This window comes from Drosophila pseudoobscura, chromosome 4 (assembly GCF_009870125.1).
Source record: "Drosophila pseudoobscura strain MV-25-SWS-2005 chromosome 4, UCI_Dpse_MV25, whole genome shotgun sequence".
In the NCBI taxonomy this organism is placed as follows: Eukaryota; Metazoa; Arthropoda; class Insecta; order Diptera; family Drosophilidae; genus Drosophila; species Drosophila pseudoobscura.
In genome coordinates this window covers 18,299,560-18,321,041 of record NC_046681.1, presented here as the reverse complement: position 1 = coordinate 18,321,041, position 21,482 = coordinate 18,299,560, and the positions used below count along the sequence as shown (strand labels likewise).

The 21,482-nt window shown below is 44.1% G+C and overlaps 1 protein-coding gene across 1 annotated transcript; it reads right to left on the bottom strand.

The window, feature by feature from the left end:
• Positions 1-6,499: 6,499 nt before the first annotated feature.
• Pka-C1 (Protein kinase, cAMP-dependent, catalytic subunit 1) lies at positions 6,500-21,220 on the bottom strand. Its single transcript, XM_033379474.1, has 3 exons — positions 20,895-21,220; positions 18,033-20,207; positions 6,500-6,908 (listed from the first exon to the last, which is right to left on the bottom strand). The coding sequence occupies exon 2, from the start codon at positions 19,564-19,566 to the stop codon at positions 18,505-18,507; it is 1,062 nt and encodes a 353-aa protein (XP_033235365.1). The 5' UTR covers positions 19,567-20,207; positions 20,895-21,220; the 3' UTR covers positions 6,500-6,908; positions 18,033-18,504.
• Positions 21,221-21,482: the final 262 nt, after the last annotated feature.

Here is a 21,482-nt window from a genome sequence, read left to right as displayed (position 1 = left end):
GTCTGGTCTGGACCCATAAAAGTTTTGCTTTACGAGTGCCGCCTCGAATGGAAATGCACTCGGAACTCCCGCCGTGTGGGGATAATGGGAGGGATGTGGGCTTTGGGGCTGGGGCTGGGGGCCGGGGGTTGGGGTGTCACACACTTTGTGTGTGCAGCCAGTCGGAAAATGAAATCAAAATTCAGTTGTTGCTCTGGACTTGCTCTCTCTTCCAGCGAGAGTGCATGGCGGACAAAAGCCATGTCAATAATGAGCTTGGAAATTGCACGGAGGGGCCGCCGTATATCGTTTGGGCTCTGATGATGCAACCTGCAATGGCAACGCTCGTTGCAACTTGTTGTCGTTTCAATTTGCGCTGTTAGAGCATGGCTCTATAATTATTGTTACAGATAAATCAATCAAACAGCACTGCTCCAGCTCTCGCTCTCACTCTCTCTCTGGCTCTCTGGCTCTCTCTCTCTGCGGGAGCTGGAGTTGGTATCTGGTCTGGTCTGGTCTGGTGTTTGCTCCATTTAAAAGTTGGCGATTGAATAGACATTTAATTAACGTATCTCCCACTCTGTCTGTCGCCAGTCCCTTTTCTACTATATCTGCTGCCGTTCAACATGTGTATCTGTGGCGTTGAGTGCCCTGCCCTGCCCTGCCCTCGGGACACAGAGAGAGAGAGGAAGAGAGTGTTTGCACAGCTGCCAATGCCACTGCCACTGGCGTCAGACGACAGACGACAGCCAACACTTTGCGGGAATATATTTTGGTCGCCATCGCAACGGTATGAAAATCGGAATGCTCTGCGGCCAGAGCGCTCTGAAATATAGTTTCACGATTAATATAGATTCAAATTCCCCCCTTAAAATGCCGACATAAATTATGCGCCACATTTCAGTGCAGATATTTCTGCTAAATGCAAACGATTCGTATGAATTATTTTGCTCTGCGGTTTTCCCCAGGTATCGCCCATCAGCAGAACTATCAGAACAGAACTATGGAATGGTTCAAAGACCCTGTCCCTGTCCCTGTTCCTGTCGCTGTGCCCGCCCCCGTCCTCCGCCTTTCATCTGTGTATCTGTATCTCTCATAAAATGTATTTTCAACTTATTTTCCAATTACCAGATCCAATTGCCCGCCACGTACACATTTGCTGGCACAGCAGAAAACGCAACAAAGACCAGAAACACGGAGGGAGCCAGGTCGGTGCCACACGCCACATGCCACATGCATACTCGTATAGATTTCCTCAACCACCACAAATTGGTTGGCTATAATAGCGTAGGGGGGGGCAGAGCGGGGCTTACGAGGGAGGAAATCTAATTGGTAGGACGGCGACACATTGAAAAGTGGCCATTGCTCTGCTCTGTGGTTCGTTCTCTTTCTCGGCTTCTCTGGTTCCTCTGGTTTTTGCAAGCCAAGCCAGAAAAACAATCACCCAACCCACCCGCACGGGGGGGAAGGAGGTGGAGGTGGAGGTGGAGGAGCAGGAGGTCAAAGGAGAGGAGAACTCATACGAGTGTACAGTGGCACAACCACAAAAGACACGTGTCTGCGGGGCACACTACTCGTAAGTATTCCTTCGATTGCTATTCATTCTTAAACGTTGGAAATGAAAAACTTGTAAAGGTTTTCCTTGCACTGAATATTCCACACAATTAATGCTAAATTTCCGCCAACTATTCATAGGATTTCCCCCAGTGCGCCCCCCCTCCCCTTTTGGTGGGGGCGGGGGTAATCTATTTATGGAGAAAACTCCTCTTTGATGTCCCGCACACAAAGGCCCGGCTTCACTGTTCACTTGGCCATGGCTGGAATTATTATTTTCCGCCTCTCTGTCGCTCTTTCTCTATCTCTGTTTCTCTCTGACTGCATAAAGGAAAATTCCCTTGCCCCAGGCACCACAAAAACACACGGCACACAGAAGCGCCGCCACACACACACACACACACAAATCATAAAGCTGCTTAGCGTTTGTTCCTGCCCAACCCGACCCGTCCCCAGCCACTCTGCCAATGTCCTTTCCTGTCCGCTCGTATCCTGACCGAAACTTAAGGACAAACTTGGCGAAAGGAGCAGCAGCATGGATGGATTGTGTGGGACGGGATGGAAAAGCCAACGCAAGACTGGAGCTAATGTGAATGTTGGCCGAAAAAGTGTTGCTATAAATAACCTCAGACATGCGGGACGACTGTAAGTACGTCTCCTGTACGTTCCTTGCCATGCCCTAACCTCACATTCCATATACACACTGGCTATATATGTATGTATATATAGCACAGTAAATATGCATATAAAGCGGGTGTTTTTTTCTCTCCTTTAGGTGTCTGTGTGTGTGTGTTATATGGCATGTACACACGCCAACTTTTGTCTGCAGAGACCCACCGAAAAATCAAGGAAACACAAAATAAAAACTGCTTTTCTCTCGTGCCATCTCTGTCGCTCACTCGTGTGTGTGTGTGTGTGTGGCATGTGGAAATGTGTAAAGGAAAAGCCAGCGGCAAGTGTGTCAAAAGGTGTACCTATCGTGTGGTTCGGAAAAGCGGAAGACGAGCAACGAAAGAAAAACGAAACAAACCAAAAAAAAAAGAAAAAATAAAATTATGCACAACTTTTTGACAGTCCCGCAGTCCTTTTTGTTGTGTGCTTCCCTACGATATTCCCTCTCTGCACTTTGCCGGCTTTCCTTTCGTTTCCGTAGTTGTTTTTGGCGGAAAGTTCTTCGGTGTTTGGGGCAGGCGACCAAAAGTTTTTGGAATACGAACTTCAAATGATACGGACACCATGTGGCATGTGTGTTTGGGGCATGTTCTGCATGGAAAAGCAGTCTGAGAAAATGGAAAAATGATTGCTTTGTGATTATTAATGGATTGGAATCGAAGGGGCGGGGCGGGGCGGGCTCCAACCGAATATTATATTCGTAGATAATTACGGATAAGCTGTGTATGGGAAATCGCTGCAAGATTCGTAGAGCTGTGGGAAAATTCATTAGGAAAGTGTTTATGCTTTTTTCTTGTCTTGGCTAAAAACATTACATTGTCTCCGCTTTGGTTGGCAGAGCAAATGAACCCCGAGACTTACACACGGTTTACACTTTCTAATGTACTTACTTATTCGTTATTCCTATGATGGGATTACTATATGCACGCTCATGTGTGACATCCCGACATCTGGCGTGTGGCAGGTGTCCTTCGTTTGAAAGGAATTTCCAGTGCAGATGTTTTCTACTCGAGAATTTCATCCATGAAATTCCGCTCGCACATTTCGTAGGAGCCGTGTCTGTCGTGACAGCAGGAGCTCCACTCCTCTCCACTCCCCTCGATTCCTTTTCTTCTTCATTCCATATCCGCATCCGTTTCCGGCCACCCTCTAGAGAAAATCTTAGGGAAAACATCACCCACCCCCCACTTCAGATATCAATAAGGAGGCCCACATTTTGTGTATATATTTTTTAAGGATTTCAAATTCATTTTATTGGTTTTTTTTCTTTGTTTGTTTGTTTTGTTTCCTTTCTTTTTCTTTTGTGTTTTTGTTGTTTTCTCTCTCTCCATCGTTTTTTTTTTTGTATTTTTTACTTATAATTGTTTTACTTTTTCGCAAATTTGTTTTAGATATAATTTTTTTGTTTTTATTGTATGCTTCTTGTATGTGTTTTTTGTTTGGTTGTTGTTGTTGTTTTTTTGTTGTTGTTTTTTGTAAGATTTTGCAGATCTTTTTTGTTTGGTTTTAAATATATATATATATTATATATGCACTTGCTATATAAACTTAAAGTTATCAACTAAATTAAATAATTTGTTTGAATTTTGTTTGCGTTTCTGCTCCTCCTCGCGTCCTCCTCTTCTTAGGGATACACATACATATACATATATATATATATTTATCAATATTCTGCACGCACACACATGTGGAAACAACGAAAGAATCTTCTCTTTTTCTTCTGTTAATAAACTAATCGAACAAACTGTTGGACTGAGGAAGGAAAGGGTCCAACAACAACGAAAAAGAATCTACCTTTGTTTTATAGATATAGATAGATTATATTAATCATTAAATACAATTAGAAATTACAAATTACAAATTAGTGCACAATATTCCGTTTAATACGTATTAAAGTAAAGCATACAGCATACAGCATAGAGCATAGAGCATAGTAGGGCCTACAGATCATACAAATCGGATAGTTAGTCAGATAGTAAAGCTCTTTTCAGATACTCAGATCTCTCTGCTACAGTTGCCGTAAAAAGTAAACCAACACAAAGGACTAAAACACACAAGAACAAAAAAGAGATAACAACTAAAATTGCACAACTTCCTCTTTCTCTTTCTCTTCTGACTGCACATATGTTTCTCGTATATATATATATATATATATATATATATTATATATTTCTCAATATTAAATTGTTATTCTCAGACTACTACCATACTCGTACGACTATTTTCCATATATGTATGTATGCGTGTGGGTGTACGGGACATGTGTGAGTGCCAGTGTCCGTGTCAGTATCTGTGTCAGTGTCAGTGTGAAGAAAAGGAGTCCAAATCAAAGGATCAATCATATAATATATGTGTATCCAGTACCTCAATGTATGATCAAAGGGGTGATTGTGATGTGTGAACATTTCGTGGCTGCTAGAAACTCCTTCTTCTTCTTCTTCATCTTCGTCCTGTTCTTCCTCCTGGTCTTCCTGGTCTTCCTAGTCTTCTTCTGGTTCCTCAATTGATTTCGGTGTCTATTTAGTTTTTAGTTTTATTTTTACTCGTATTTACTCGTAGTTACCATTAAATTTAGCTGCTTAATTTGTATGCCTATTTATGACTTTTGTCTCGCAACTATAGTTGAACAAATATGTATATGCACTTGTATATAATCATCGTAGAAAACATAAAATGTACGCGTATATAAATTAATGTTTATTCTTTTTATTCTCTTGACGACTCTGTCTCCTTGTGTCTCTGTCTTGCGCTACATATCTCATATCTCACATCGCACATCTCTTTCTCACAACAACAACAACATCAAAACGTAATCGAATAAAGTCTTCATTTTTAAAGAAATAAATAATAACAGGGTGGAGAATTTTTGATAAAAGAATCTTTCTGCCTAATAGAAATCTCTCCTTTCTTCGTTCTCCTTTTTGCACATAACGAAACAATAATAAATATAATCCAATCGACAGATACCCCTTGCCATGACTGTACTTCCGTTTCCTCCCCGTTTTGCTTCTCTATATTTAGTTGGCTTTTCTCTTGCGCTTTTTCTTCAATCTTTCGACATTTTTTGCCTGCTTTTTCGACTCCGACTCCGAATTTTCCTTCGACTTCAATTGTTTTTTTTTTAATGCTAAGTTTTTTACGATTTTTTACACACAAATGTTTTTCAGTTTTTTGTTTTTGTTTTTGCTTTACGTGGCTTAAATATTAAACATTAAGATTTTATTTTTGTTGTTGTTTTAATCGTATATACTTATATATTTCTTGCTGCGTTTTCAATGGTTTGTAATCTTCTTCTTTTTTATATATATTATTTTAGAATCCGAGTAGTTGTTGTTGGTGTGGTTCCTTTTGCGAGTTGTGGATGGTGGATGTTGGATGGATATCTATTCATGGGCTCGCGATGATGGGCTAGTGCGCTTACTTTTAGGTGCCACTGTCACACATGGTCGTGATGTGTTCTACTGGGGGGAGGGACAGGGGTTTGTTGCACGTCGTCGCTGATTGTACAACACTTATATCCATGTTTGTATGTATGTATGTATGGGTATGCATGTATTATATATATATAAATATCTAGAGACATGTCTGCACGAGACCTACACACACATATCGAGAGCTACACACACATGAACGCAAGCGGGCCGCGCGGGGCATAAGAATGTCGAGGCGCTGACCAACACTGCCTGTCGTTGCGCAGCACTGAATCTCGATTTCACTCACTAATCACTTGACCGACTGCCTGTCTCTCGGGTTCCCTTCTGTGTCTTCTGTCAGGGGGAGACTTGTTTCCGCTCTCTCGTAGCGCTCGTATTATTCCTCGTAATTATTTTCTTTATATAAATATTACACTTTTTATTAATCATATGATTTGCTTGCTGCCTCTGCTTCTTCTCATTATTCTCTTTGCTTCTTTCTTCTTTTTTTTTTCAAGCACACTGAGTGCGCCATAATTTTTTTGTGTGTTAAATTTAACCTTTTGTATTTAATTTAAAAATTATTAAAGCGTTTTTTTACTCTGGAGTTGTTTTTGTTGTTGTTGTTGTGGTGGTGACTGACTGACCGAATGATCGATAAATCGATTGATTGAACGATTAATCGACGGATGGATCTATGGATCGGGGGTTCATCGAGATGAAATATGAAATTCTTTAGCCCTTGTTTTGGGATGATGATTTTTCTCCTGGATTTCCTCTTTGTTTCTTTGTTTGTTTGTTCTCCTTTGTTTTCTGTTTTCTGCTTTCTCTGTGTTTTCTTCTCGATTCTTCTTCATCTTCATCTTCCTCTTCTTCTTCTTCTTCTTCGGTTATAAGACTAAACTACGTTACAACTAAATATCTGTAGTCTCGTGGTTATATACGCTATATGTATGTATGTATGAATGAATATCTATATGTAAGTCATTTTAATTGTTTCCATTGCTATTTCTATAACTCTATTTGGGCTTCTATTCCATTTGGGCATTCATTCCATTCCTTTTCCTTTCTGTTTCCTTTCCCTTCCGCTCATCCTGTGTTATCCTGTCCCGCTTCTGGCCCTCTCTGGCTGGCTGGTCTCTAGACAAAAAGGCTGCTTCGGCTGAGGTTTGGCTTCGAGGAGGAGGAGCAGCGCTACTTTTACACTGTTCCACCTGTAGATTGTAGTTCTTTGTAGTTTGTAGTTTGTAGCTTGAAGTTTGTAGTTTTTGTAGTTTTTTGTTGCTTATGCTGAAAGACAGAATTAATTAGTTTTAAAACAAAAAATTAGTTCATTTGCATAATTTGCAATCTCTCGTTCTGCAGCGGCTACTTCTTCCGATCCGAACCGATCACCGATCAGCCTTCACTGAGGTCTCGTTTCAAATATCTACTTCCTACTCGGGTTTCTTGACCTCCTCCGCTAGCCGCAGACTCGTATCATATTCAAATATTCACATATTCAAATTCACAGCTCGCATCGACTCGAATCGAATCGAAGCGAATCACTCACAAAAACTAATCACCGAATCACAGACTCTTGGAGTTCATGACTTTTGAGTCTATTATTAGTTATCTCTGCTATTTCCCTGCTATTTTTGGGCACGTGAAGACCTGTGTCAAGGTCGTCTGGGTGGGGGGCTTCAAAGTTAATAGAACGGAAAAATCATGCAAGTAAAAGCGTGGGTGGAGAAATGTGTGGAAATGGTTTTCAACAGAATTTACATTCGGATTGAGGTTTTTCTTCCAGAAAATGGCATTTCTTGTAAGCTATTCATGGGATCAATCTGATTGGGTTGCTCCCTCTTCAGGAGCATAGACCCCATTGGAGGAAGGTGGAAGGAAGGACTCTTCCATAAAGATGTTCCCCTTTATGTCTGTTGCTGCTGCTGCAAGCATATTGGCATGTAAAAAGGCTTATAGATTTTTCGCCTTATCAGCCCTCTCCAGCACATGCTCCCCCACCTCCACCTCCCCCTCTCTCTCTGTCTCTTTCTGTGGCAGTGGGGCAGCAGCTTATGACGTAAGCGAGCCACAGCAGCGTGCTATATTAAATCTCTTGCACAAAACACAGCCACAGATACAGCCACAGATACACACACTCACACTTGTGCAGATATAAAACAAAAAGAATAACAAGATAAAAAAAAGTTGGTTGTATTTTCAGGCGGCGTTTTATCGCTGAAACAAAAAGCGTCACCGACTCCCCAGCCACCTCGTGTCGCTGCACCCACGCCAAGGTGTAGCCATAAAGATACAGGTACAGATACATTTTTTATACAATAGATACAAACAAACAAATATCTGAAATTGGAGAGCTGCAATATATAGCATTACACACACAGTCGTCACTCTCGAGTATCCCTCTGTCTGCGGAGTTGTGGCATTGAATTTGCAAGAGATCTCTGGCTTTGTCTCTGGCTCTTGTCTCGCATTACATAAAGCCAACAAAAAGTACAAATTATGGGCTTAAGGGAGGGCTAATGGACTGCTGGCTAATGGCTAATGGGAGGAGGCATTACGTGAGGCCAAAAGCACAGACTTTCACTTGTCCAGAGATCGAACAGAGAGTGGCCTTGAAGTGACTGGCCCTTCACACAGCCACCCACCCACAAGACAAGACAAAAAGAGTTTTTTCAGAGACCAGAGAGACTTTACAAAGGTGGTAGGTACTTCCTCACGTTTGCTTCTTTGTGTCTTTGGCTTTTATGGGAATCTCAAATGAAAAAACGTCGTTTTAGAGGCAGGAATAATGGGAATAGTGGCTTCCAAGTCTGGCAACATATTTGACCTACAGGCAATGACAAAGAGAACAATCCAAATACTACGTATAAAATATATTCACTAGATATTTCCAACAAAAAAGAACGGATACTTAAATCATAAGAAATAAATTAATTTATATACATAAGAAAAAGATATTCATTCTTTCCTTCACCACCTCCAACCCCCCCAAGGCCTGCCAAAATTCAAGACGAAAAACATTTCAATAAATCAACAAAAAGCCAGAGGACCACAGCCACTGGCACTGCCACTGGCACTGAGAGTGGACAAGACTGAAAATATCTTTAGATATACATACACGATCTATAAATGAAACATATACAAACATATATATGTATAGGGAGGGGGGTAAATATGATGAAAATGAGTTGATTGTTCAAGCAGATGTTCCTTCGAAAAGTGCACTTTTTGATCGAAAAAAACCCCCATAAAAGCTGCGAGTGCAGTGGGACACACCCTACCCTTCGGGTTACCCTGAGATTTCCACAAAAAATAAATACATATATATATATTTTGGTAGGTTATATAATTTATACAGAAAACATCGATAACCGCAAACGAGGAGCCGCCCACCCACTCACTCATGCAAATGTCATACGACACACGATTTTATTCCATTTATTTATAGGCTATACTTTTATATTCGCTTTAAACCCCTTCGCTTAATCCCCTTCAGTCAGTCAGTCAGTCAGTCATTCCCTCCGTTTATTTGTGAGTTTGTCAAGGAGTCAGCCCTGGTCGGTAATTAAACAATTTTTAAAATGCAGTTTGTGCCGTGTATCCATCAAATATTCAGGAGGAGGCCCAACCCCAGAGATAGTCCACAGATGGACAGGGGGACAGGGGGAGGGAGAACCTGTGCGAAGCGAGCACCTGCTGTGTCCAGTGCCTCTTCTCTCTCCAACTTTTCAGTCGTTTGGCCTTTTATAAAATTCACAAGGGAGAGAAAGAGAGAAAGACAGAGAGAACCATGTCAAATGTCTGTGGAGCCTCCCAGCTCCCTGCCACCCACCTGCTGCTGTCATCGCCAGCTGCTTAACTCTGTCTCAAAGGCGGAGACAGGGTCTAAGTCCACGCATATCATATCGTATCGTATCGCATTCTACGTGTCATATCTCAGGGCATGCCAGAGACTCAGATAAGAACATGGTGAAACGGAAAGCTAATGAAAGGGGATTCAAGGGAATGAGGAAACACTTGTCACCAGAGAAGCTCTCCAAGACAGCAGGAATCGGAATAGTAGAAAAGTGGAAAAGTTTCCATGCAACATTTTTTATTGATTTGAAATTGCAAGAAGAAAAAAGTATCTTCAATAAAAATTCCATTCAAACTCTTTCAACTGAACAGCATTCAATGTTGGCCCTCCCCTCCCCTCCCCGCCCTTCTGGCCTGCCATCAATCCATCCGTCCCCTCCATCTGCCCTTTCGTTCCCCGACTTTGGCAGCAGCTTCCTCTCCGGACTTCTGTCCGATGGTCAATCAGTCGATTGCCCCTTGTCGCCCCTCCCACCCCCTCCCGCGTTCGAGGGTTCAATAAACGTAAAAACAGAAAAGAGATCTGCAATTTGCAATTCACTTTCGGCTTGCGATGCTTTGTTGTCACTCGTCTCTCCTCTTCTCTGCTCGCAATGTTCCCAGCCCTCTGTTCTCACATTCATCTCCCATTCTTTGAACTTTCAACTTTGTTTAAGGCGAAAACAAGCGCCAGAAATGCTGTTCCAACCAGAGCAATACTCATTAATTAGCATTCGGGGATCGGGAATCCATCGATGGAGCAGCTCTCGACCGACTCTCGCTCGTAAATCAAAGTGTGGAAAACTTTTTGGGGCAATAATCGTAGTTGGGGCGATGCGGTGCGCCGTATCTAATGTCAATAAACTTTTTGGCTTTGAAATCAAATCAATTTTCATGCCAAACGAAAGCGCAGACAACACGATGGAGGAGCATGGGGCACGGGGCACGGGGCATGGGGCACGGGACACGGGACACGGCACTGGGGGATGACACCGCACAAGAGAAAAGCAAAAGCAAAAGAGAAAATCGATACGGAGGCCCTCAAGGCAAATCAATTAAAGAAATTTTATATGCATAAAATACGTTTTCCATTTCATATTTTCTCTCGTTTTCCGCAGAACTGAAAACAGAGAAAATGTCAAACAAAATGAACAGGAAACGGAAACAAGAGACGAGGAGAAACTGAGGGTTTGGGAGGGCCAAGCGACAACAGCGGAGAAGCGCAAATTAAAAGCAAATTTCAATTTTTGCAATGACATTGTCATCGTTGTAGTTGCTGTTGCTACCGTTTCCCCCGCTGCTGCCGCATGCCGCATGCCCCGCTTTTTGTTGTAACAGAATTAACTACGAAAGTAATTAAAGACCAGGGGCAAGGCAAGACAAGGCAAGGCATGGCAAGGCATGGCATGGCATGGCATGGCAAGACAGAGTAGGACTCAGGCCAGGACCCACACTTTGGGGCAGGATTGGGTTGGGTCTGGGGTCAACTGTGGTGCCCGCAGGCGGCAGCAGCAGCAGGCAGGAGGAGGCTTTAAGAGGATGAGGGGTGGCATGGACAGGAGGACAGGAGACTCGAGTTGTCTTGCGCGCGCACGAAGCCAATTAACATTACACACAAACGCACCTACAGCCCCCGCGAGGGCAGATCGAGGAGTACTCCGTTCCGTGGCGGGTGCGGGTGCGGGGCGGGTTCATAGTTCATTTCAACACGAAAACCACTCTTCAAGTGTACACAACACATTTCTGGGCCTTGAGATTCGTAAATTCTCCCAATTGTCGGAGAGATGAGTCTTCGAGCAGCCCTCCATCTCGTGCCGTGCCGCCCACACAGCCACAGGGCACACTGGCTAAGGAAGCCACTGAGGAGGATAATGGGTGGACTGATGGACCCAAGGGGGGCAGGCAGCAGGGGGGCGAATGGGTGGAGGGATGGTACATGGGGGCTTACACGCAACAGCGCCGCCGGCGACATGGCGCACAATTTGTGCGCTGCAATAAAATGAAATTAAAATTTGAAACAACTACAGAAGCAACAAGAAATATTCCAGGAGAAGGGAGTGGAGTGCGACATCTGTGTGTGTGTGTGGGTGTGTGTGGGTAAGGATGTATGGATGTATGGGGAATCCATGGACTATGTGGATGAACACACAGCTGAGAAGCTTAAGCGCCTTCATCCATCGTCATCATTCTTATTTCTCTCCCTCATCGCATTATTATTTCTGTTATTTTTTCGCTCTCGCCCTCCTCTCTCCCTCTCTGCTTTTATGATAAGACAGTAATTACATTTATCTGCTGCTGGCAGCAACGAATAAAAATTCACTCTACATCGAGCGAGCAGCAGCGACCCACATGGCGTATGCGAGATATATGCAAAAACATGTTGCGCATACGTCATGTGGTGCGGTGCGTTGCGGTGCGGCATGGCATCCAAGGTAAAGTGCATTGAGAATTAGCTAAATTATCAATGCGGTGAGAGGGGGGGACGTGTATGGGGATGGGGTTGGGGATTGAGTGTGCGATTACCTTCAAAACTCAAATGAACGACCAACGCGCAGCGGGGGGTCTATAGGTCAAGGACATTCAACAAATTGTTTATTCGAAAAGAGCATCATCAGAAATGCGTAAGTGGAAGAATGTCAAGCGACTGACGTCATGAATGCGTAATAACCCAATTAAATCGAGAGACAGAAAAAAAAACTTATAATAGAAAGCGAGCTAAATGATTGGGCGTGCCCCCTTCCAATCTACACTCTCCTACAGTAGAGTAGAGTGTTTTTGTCACTCTCGAAAGATTGATGATTCCATTAGGGCAGTCCCTTGCCCCCTACCCCCTGCCCGTTGCCCAATCTCGCAGTGTAATTTCTATAGCGCCACACACAAATAATTAATCAATAATTACGCTACGTGTGCCTGTGGAGGGGGGAGGTAGAGACTAGGGGGCCGCCGGACTAGACAAAAAAATATATTCCCTCTATTATACCCTTTGCAAAAGGGGGGCTATTGGGGGCTGTGACTAGACTTCACTGTAAACATCTCCGGAATGTAGCCATCCGTTCGCTTATGGGTACTTTTGTACCATCCTTTGGCGACTAAGAGGTATCAATGGTGCGACCCTTGATATAATCATCCTTTCTGCTGACTGGCACCTGGTCCCACGTTCCCCGTCTCTTTCTGCCGCCACAAAGAGAGTCTCCTTCCTCTCTCTCTCTCTCCCTCTCCCTCTCTGTCTGTTCTCTTCTCTGGCAACAAAAAGTATTATTGATTACATGTCAATTTTATTGAATTTGTGCAAGAGAGATGGCCGATGCGAGTCTCTCTCCTCTCCTCCTCCCCCGCTAATTGTATTCCCCCCCCCCCCCCCCCACTCTCCTTTGGCTTTCTTTCATTCCTTTTTTTTATCAAATTCAATTAGACGCACGACTATAACTGTAATTGTATGTTCGCCGTCACAGGGACAGAGCGAGAGAGAGAGAGAGAAAGAGGGAGGGGCAGGGGGAGGGAAGCAGGAGGCCAATAAAAAGTACTGTTATTGTTGTCTTTTGTTATCAGGACACATGATGATAATGAATGCACCACCACATCACAATAATGACGATAATAATAACAATAATGACGATGACGATGATGATGATGATGATGTAACCATGAAAAACTATGCCATAAAAAGGGGCTGGGGAGGGGTGGGGAGGGGTTAGATGTGCATACTCTTAACCCATTTTCCACACTCACCCACTCCGAGACAACAAAACAAATTAAAAACCAAACAAAAGACAATGAATGGGGGATACCCAAGGGGAAACGAGAACCTCTGAGAGGCCCAACCAGAGACAGAGAGAGAGAGAGAGAGTCTAGAAGAAAAACTAGTGGCAGGGAGGGGGAGGGGGGTGGGGACCTGGGAGCTGCATAAATGAATCTAATAACTGCCTTTGTTTGTTGCCACCGCTCTCGAGCCCCTTCTGCCATTCTGCCCTTATGCCCCACTGCCCCTACCACCACCCCCCCTTGCAATCACCTTGCACCTCTTCATTCTTATCGCCAGCTGTTCCGTTCCGTTCCGTTCTGTTTTGTTGTTTTTCTGCGTTGCCTCCCAAGTTCTGTTTTAGTTTTCAAGGAGCAGCCCCCCGGCCTCCCTACCCCCTACCACCTCATACTCCTTATAGCATGACAAGTGGCGTCAATGGGTTTTGTTTTTTCTTCTTTTCTAATTTTCTACTGATAAGGCGCCCCCTGCCCCTTCCCCTTCGGGGGGCCCACACTCGATGGATGTCCACTATTTGTTTTCCAGCCAATTCCTTATCAGCGCAGCGCTCAGAAAAGTGTTCGAGAAATCGAATGTCCATTAAATAGAAGGCAAAAGTGTTTCGATTATAATGAAATGAATGAATTTTTGCCCCAGAAACTTCCCAGAAATTCGATAGCAAAGTCGCTCATTCTTTTGTATCTCCTGTTTCTCTTCCTTCCAGTTCATATACGATATATGTATGTAGATTTTGTACAGTGAAATCTATGGCATATACCTGCCCGTAAATAACGCCACACGTAAACAGAAAATAAAAGAGAATATTTCAATTTTCATTGTGGCACTGTTTTTCCATGTTCGAATTCTATTTTATTTGCTCATAAATTCTGAATGAAAATTGCCTGCTGGCCATTGGATGTCGCTGCGACAGACAGACAGCAAAAGCAACAGAACCCGACTATGGGGACGTTTGTATCTCACAGATACACACACTCCGCAACGAATGGGCGACAGCTGTGAAGTACTAGACCTTTCGATACTCTCTACTCTCGGGCAAAGGGTTCTCAAGCGAGCTTCCCCTCAGAGATACACCGTAAACCCGTATACCCCGACCCACGAGAACCGGGGCGAAAACTGTGGAGCGAGAAGCGAAAATAAGTAAATAAACAGCGACTACAATTCGAAAGCAAAAACGACGAAAATAATTGCACAAATGAAACAAAAAGACTATTAAAACGAGCACAAAAACAAAAAAAAACACACCACTCGAGAGAGACGGGGACGGGGAGGGAGGGCGTACGGTCGGGTGACGAGTCGAAGCCGAGAGACAGCGAGACGGACGATGCGACGTGTGTGTGTGTGTGTGTGCGTTATATTTAAATGATTTTGCTCGCAGTTTGCCTTCGTTTTGCCCTGCCCCTCCTGTGGATCTCTCGATGGGGATCTGGGCTCTGTCTGACTGAATGTTGTCTCAATTTGAATGCCTGCATTCGCTGAATGCCGCCCGCCACTCCCCTAACGTTTTCAGAGAGGTAGAGAGGGGAGGGCTGATGCGAAAACCCGTTTGCAAAAACCATAAAAAAAAACTCAACGAAAAAGTTAACAAAAACAGACAACAAAACTCACATTTAATTTATTCTCGATGCGTATGAGAAAACAAAAACAAAAATAAAATAAAATTTGACTCTTGTATCGGACCTCTGTTTCATCTGTCGCTGTCGCTGTCCCTGTCTCTCTTCTGATTTGCATTGCTCATACGAAGCGTTGCCCAAGCCTTTTCCTGGCTAGTGAAAATCTCTGTTAACCCTAGAGCGGCTGAGCGATGGGAAACTGGAGAGCCAGATAACACATTTGTCTTATTGAAACTCTTGGGAAACTCTCGAGAGCTCGTTTCCATAATTGTTTTCTTTGCTTTGCTCCGGCTGCTTCCTTCCTTCCTTCCTTTAATTGCGAGCATTGTCTGCTCTTCGCCAGCGTTTTCTTGGGTTGTGGCGCGTGCGTGTTTGGCAAACCCCCGGTTTTGAGGGCACTGTTCCCCCCGCAGCCCCCCCGTTGCCCCCGCGCTGTGCTCGCAGCCCGAAATTGGCCAGACAACGCCGTCAGATTCACAAACGATGGCGTTGCCAGCTGCATTCTTGCTGTCGTTGTCGTGTCGTGGAGCTGCTTTACTTGGCTTTGGCTTTGGCTTCGGATTCGGCTTACGGTCTAGGCGCTGCCGCTGCTTATTGGAGCAAGTCGAGTCTCTGAGCGTGTGCGTGTCTGCAGCGAACAAAGTCTCAGAACAAGTTTTGGGGCCGCCGCGACATCCAACTGTGACCTGAACTTTGGCACCGAACGATGTTGTGCTCCAAATACACAGCACAACCAATGAGATAATCAGCCGAAGGAGAACGAATCTACTTGAGAATAGTACCATTAAAATCTCAAAAATAAGAGAAAAAACTCGAAACTGGGCATATAATTCCTAAATAAAGGAAAGGGTATACTCATGTCTAGTCTAGTGGCAGGCCTCCCACTCACCCTAGGGCCCCCACGCTCTCTCCGCATTGATAAACAATCAGAAAATCCATGGAATAGATTTCGTTTAAGGTAAATAAGTAAGGCTAATGCCCAAATGCCTAATGCCCAAATACTGGTGCTTAGTACCCATGACTACGAACGAAATCGTAATTGACTTGGCCCAAAACAAATGATTGATGGCCGTCGGTCGACGCGTCGGTCGGCTTCAGCAGAGAGCGACTTCAAGCGACAGAAAAGAGCAACAAAAGCAAACATCAATTATTGTATAATTGGTGCCAATAAAATTCGTAGACGAGACACAAATGTCACATGGAAATGCACGACTCGTACAGGGTATAAATAAAGCGAAAGCGCTAGAGAACACACATGGAGGGGAGTGGTGGGGAGGGGAGGGGAGGGGATCGGCTGGGATGGCAGATACATTTTGTGCGAGGCTTGGCTAAAGGTCAGCCAAAGGTCATGGTCAGTCAATATTTTGATCTTTCAAGAATTTCAAAGTTTTTCTCCGTTTAGTTTTTCACTTTTCCACAGAAAATTCCCAACGAATTTTATGCGGCATTTGCACGCATTTTTTGCTCTTGAAATATTGGGGGGACATAAAATATTGTAATTTATTAATTACGACCAGAAAGAACAGTAGTTTCTGTATTTAATGGCCAGCGGGCACGCAAAAGTCGACAAATGAAAAAGTATTCATAATATTTCATGTTCAAAGTTTTCGGTTTCTGGTTTCTGCCTTCGCAGAGTATACCCCTAGAAATGGGTCAATTGTGGTTATTCCCTAGAAGAATAAAAGAGTAATTTGCTAAAACTTTCCCAGGAATAAAATAAAATAAATTAGAAACAAAGAAAGACATAAATAGAGGTGTTTCCCATCATTGCGAGCGCATTCCATGTCAAAAAAAAGAAATACAATTATCAGTTATCAGCATTCTGTCGGCTGTTTGTCATTCCAGAGGATAAGGCCCTCTTTTGAATGACGTATAGCCCTTGTAGAGCTGTTACTAGCCCTAGGGGTACGTATCTTTATCTGTGGGTGCCAGGAAATATGAATACTAGGAAAAATGTGGAATACATCACGTATGTAGATCGGGGGGCATGTACACATCGTATGTACCCCAACGAGAGACGAGTCATCCACGGAATACTTATACAGTACAAGTTCGAGGGAATCTAATTAAAAAAGTACATATTCCATGTCGATCCATGTTTTGTGCAAAAAACAAACAAATGTCTGAGGAATGCCTCTGGGAAACTCTCTAGAACGCACTTTAACTGAGAGCAAAGCAATCAATCAATCAATCAGACTGATGCTCGTCCGTCCCATCAATCACATGCGGAAAAAGTCACACAACAAACAGGCAGCCAGCAAAAAAAACAAAAAGAACAGAACAAATGGGGAGAGGAGAATTACCCTTGGGCTTGCTCAAATGAAACCCCATTACGAAAAAAAAGGTTAATACAGTATTATTTATAGTCAATAGATTAACATTCAATTATGCAATGTGTGTGGAAAAGTGAGTGGAATGGGAACGGGAGTCATGCTTAAAAATAGAAACAATAGATTAACATTAGAGCAAATACGAGTATGAATGAAGCAGTGGGGAAATAATAAATCAAGGATAAAAATATAGATTTGTACAATGAAACAATAAATTGTTACAGACATAAATGGAGAAAAGAATGGAGAGTAAGAAAAATAGGTTTAAAGCAAAAAGGTTATCCATTGAAGGAAACCGCAAAGCAGGCAAAAGATACAGATTTGTTTTAGGCGTATGAAATGTTGAATAAAATATGGTATAAAGAACAGAATATACTATATATCACAGTGAAAGAAGGTGCTTGTAAAAATATGTAAGGTGCTCAGGGGATTAGTAACCGATTAATAAAGTTAGAAATCTGTTAAATATAATGGAAATTATACAAATATTATTCATTATTGGGTTGGGATTAAGCATATTAGAGAAATCTTGCATATCTTGAATCTTGAGTCTTGGCTTTCTTCCTACATTATTCTTATTCATATTTCTTTATTCCTGGGGGAGGTCTTTCATCTGTGAATCATACAATGGTGGGTTCTTCTGTTTATTATCTGCAAAGTTCCTTCCCTAGGAAATTCTTAAAGAAGTTCGTTCATCTGTGAATCATATACTAAATATACAACATACATACATATGTATGTAAGGGGATTTTTCTTCTTCCTCAAGTTCTTTCCCTACAACTGATATCAGTCGGATCGAAAGGTTCTGTTCAGCTGCTCATCGAGCCTTCGAGTCTATGGTTTATAGAAATAGTTCGAAAATTGGCCGTGTACTCACATTTATGAAAATTGTAGTGAAAAATCCATTGTGGAGTAGATAGAGACGTTCGTGTTCTTGTTGTGTTGTGTTGTGTGGATAGATACGTGGCATGTGGATGGATATAGACATAGATATAGATACACCATATGTCCAGACGTACACGTAGACGAAGTAGATGTAGTTAGTAGTTGTTTTTGTTGTTGTTTGTTGCAGTTGCAGTTGCAAGTAGAAGTAGACATATAGACAAGACGACGACGACGACGACGACGACGACGACGACAACGACGGCGGCTACGGCTACGGCTACGGCTATGAGGACAATGAGGGTCCGCTAGGCCGCAACAGCAACTCCAGGAGCAGGAGGCAAGTCCACCGGATCTGATTTGTCCTGCTGTTGTTGCAATTGTTGTTTTTGCTGCTGTTTTTGCTGCTGTTGTTGTTGTTGTGGCGGTTGCAAAAATATGGGTGGAGTGGAGGTGGAAAACTTGATCTAGAATTCAGCAAACTCCTTGGCGCACTTCTCGGTGCTGGAGATCCGCAGTGCCTCCTCCTCGTAGTCGTCGAAATTGCTTGTGTCGCCGGGCCCCTTACACCGGGGTATGAAGGGGGCCTCGATTTTCTTTTGGAAGATCGCAATCCAGTCGGTGGAGGCGAACCACTTCTGGTTCTTAATATCATTGACGCCCGCCTTCAGATTGCCATAGCGCTTGGTCAGGTCAACCTGCAGGAGGTTGCGCAGCAGGTCCTTCAGGTCGGACCCAAAGTGCGAGGGGAAGCGCACCTTGCCCGAGACGATCTTCTCGTAGATCTGAATGGGCTGGTCCGCGAAGAAGGGCGGATAGCCGGCGGCCATCTCGTAGACGAGGACGCCGAGCGCCCACCAGTCGACGGCCTTGTTGTAGCCCTTCGACAGGATGATCTCCGGCGCCAGATACTCGGGCGTGCCGCAGAGCGTCCAGGTGCGGCCCTTGACGCGCTTGGCGAACCCAAAGTCCGTGACCTTGAGGTACCCCTGCGAGTCGATCAGCAGATTCTCGGGCTTGAGGTCCCGGTAGATGAGGTCCAGGTAGTGCAGATACTCGAAGGCCAGCACGATCTGCGCCGCGTAGAAGCGCGAGTGGGGCTCCGAGAAGCGGCCCACCTTCCGCAGGTGGGAGAACATCTCGCCGCCGGGCACGTACTCGAGGACCATGTAGAGGTTGGAGTTGTCCTTGAAGTGGTAGCGCAGCGAGACGAGGAAGGGGAACTGGATGGCCTGCAGGATGCGCTTCTCGTTCAGCGTGTGCTCCACCTGCTTCAGCTTGACGACCTTCTGCTTGTCGAGGATCTTCATGGCGTAGTAGTCTTTCGTGGGCTTGTGCTGGACGATCATCACGCGGCCAAAGGAGCCCGTCCCGAGCGTCTTGATCCGCTCGAAGTCGTCGAGGGCAGCGGTATTGGTGGGGTTGCGGCGCCACTTGTCCTCGAACTCCTCCTTCGCCTGCTCGAGGAACTCCTTGACCGTCTCGGCGGCATCCACCTTCTTGTTGGACGTGGTCGCGTTGTTTCCCATCTTCGAGATTGTGCCCGTGAGCGATGAAAGGCGAAACGTGGCGCTGGCAGATACCTGTGGCTGTTCCTCACTGGCGGCTCCTGCTGCTCCTGCTTTTGCTGTTGCTCCGTCTGTCGTGGTCGCTGCTGCCGCTCCTCCTTCGGATGCTGCTGCTGCCGTTGGGGGCGTTGTCTTTTGGCTTGCGGCGGCGGCGCCTCCTCCTACTGCTCCTCCTGGCCCAGCCGAGCTGCTGCTGCTAGCCGCCTGCTCCGGTCCTCCTCCACCGCCGACGCCCTCCTCCTCGTAGCTGGACTGCTGCTGTAGCTTGCCCTCGCCCGATGTCGAACTATGATGGGATTTCTTCTTTTTTAAGAATTGCAAAATGGACTTAGCTATTTTGCCGACCTAAGGGACCACGGAGAGGAGAGGAAATTCTCGTTGCGTTGCTGTTTTGTCGCGCGCGTTGCTTTGCTTGACAAACGTTTGTTTGTCTCTTGTTTGTTGGTTTGCTTGAGTTTCAGTTTTAGACGCGTTTAAATTCTCGTATTGGTTCCTACACTTAGTTTACACTTAGATTAGCAGCTTAGATTAGCATTTGGTTTACACTTTAGATAAATTCCTAGTCGCGCGATTTGTATATGTATGAGAGAGATGGGGAGATGCTGCAAAAAAGAGAAGAGAGAGAAGAGGGCAAAAATTAGCATCTGATTTGCAAGAGAGACAGAGAGAGAAACAGTTGCGTTTTTTGGATTCTAGAGAGTATGTTCGCCATGTTTTCTTCTGCTTTCTGTTTCACTGTTTGTGCACTTTGTTTTCAGTCTGTGAGTTCTCTTTAATTTTCTTCTACCGCTATGTTGGCACTTTCTGTGGCTTTGTACGCACACGAGTTGAGCGGAGAGAGGGAGAGGGACGGGGAGAGTAACCACGATCGTGTCAAGTGTCAAACAGCTGATGGCTAGGCAGGGCATAGATAGTGCCTACTCACTCGCACTCACTCATTAACTCACTCACACACACTCACACTGGCAAACACCGAGTGTCACGCTGTTGCTGTGTATGCGTCTGTGTGTCTGCGCTTCTGGTTGAATATTTTACATCTTTGCTTTGGCATATTCGTGCATACTTTAAATTAGGTAAATTGCCTTTTATTGCACATTGTGCTAAATTTTTCGGCAGTCGCTCGAGTTTAAACAAACGCACACGCATATACACAGAAGGCAGTCACACACACCACTCACCAACACAGCCGTACACGTACACAGATTATCCAATCGATTTTTTTTACACATTCATTTCCTTTCTGCTTTTGTTTAATTTTGCTCGTCTGCTTAGGGGGAAATGGAATTTACCTTTTTGCAATTAGTTACTACGTTGCTAGCGATTTATAAACACATTTAGAAATATTGCATTAAATTAATTTCCCGATTTTTAGCACTCGGCTCTACCCGTATATTTTACTTTTTTTTTCGTTTTTAGCTTAGATTAAAAATACCCGTATTGCCGCCGAACCGATTGTTTTTTCTTTTTCACTCTCTTTCTGCTCTCTCGGCCTGGCTCTCCAAAGAAATACGTTATCCAAAATTGTACTTATTTAAAGTTTAATCTGTTTACGACGCGCGCACAACCACGCAGTTCAAAAATTGGGGCGACTTTGGGGCCGACTTTGTTTACTGTGACTTACTCAGCGGCAGTGTGACCGTCGATGAAATATACGGTGTGACCCTCATACTACATCATATTCGTCGATTTTGATATTCGGTTGGATATTACTAGCTAGTTAGGGCGCTCAGCCCTGAACATGTAATTTTAGCCAGTTGATGAATTAATTTTCTACGATATTCATTAATTTTAAGGGCTGTTTTTCATTAGATTATGTCAAAAATTATGTTTAAACAAAAAAGGTCAAAGCATAGAACGTAAGTGTTACGGAATGAAAC

What these genes read in the sequence shown, in the direction of transcription:
- Pka-C1 (XM_033379474.1), bottom strand. Translation starts at nt 19,566, where the DNA reads ATGGGAAACAACGCGACCACGTCCAACAAGAAGGTGGATGCCGCCGAG.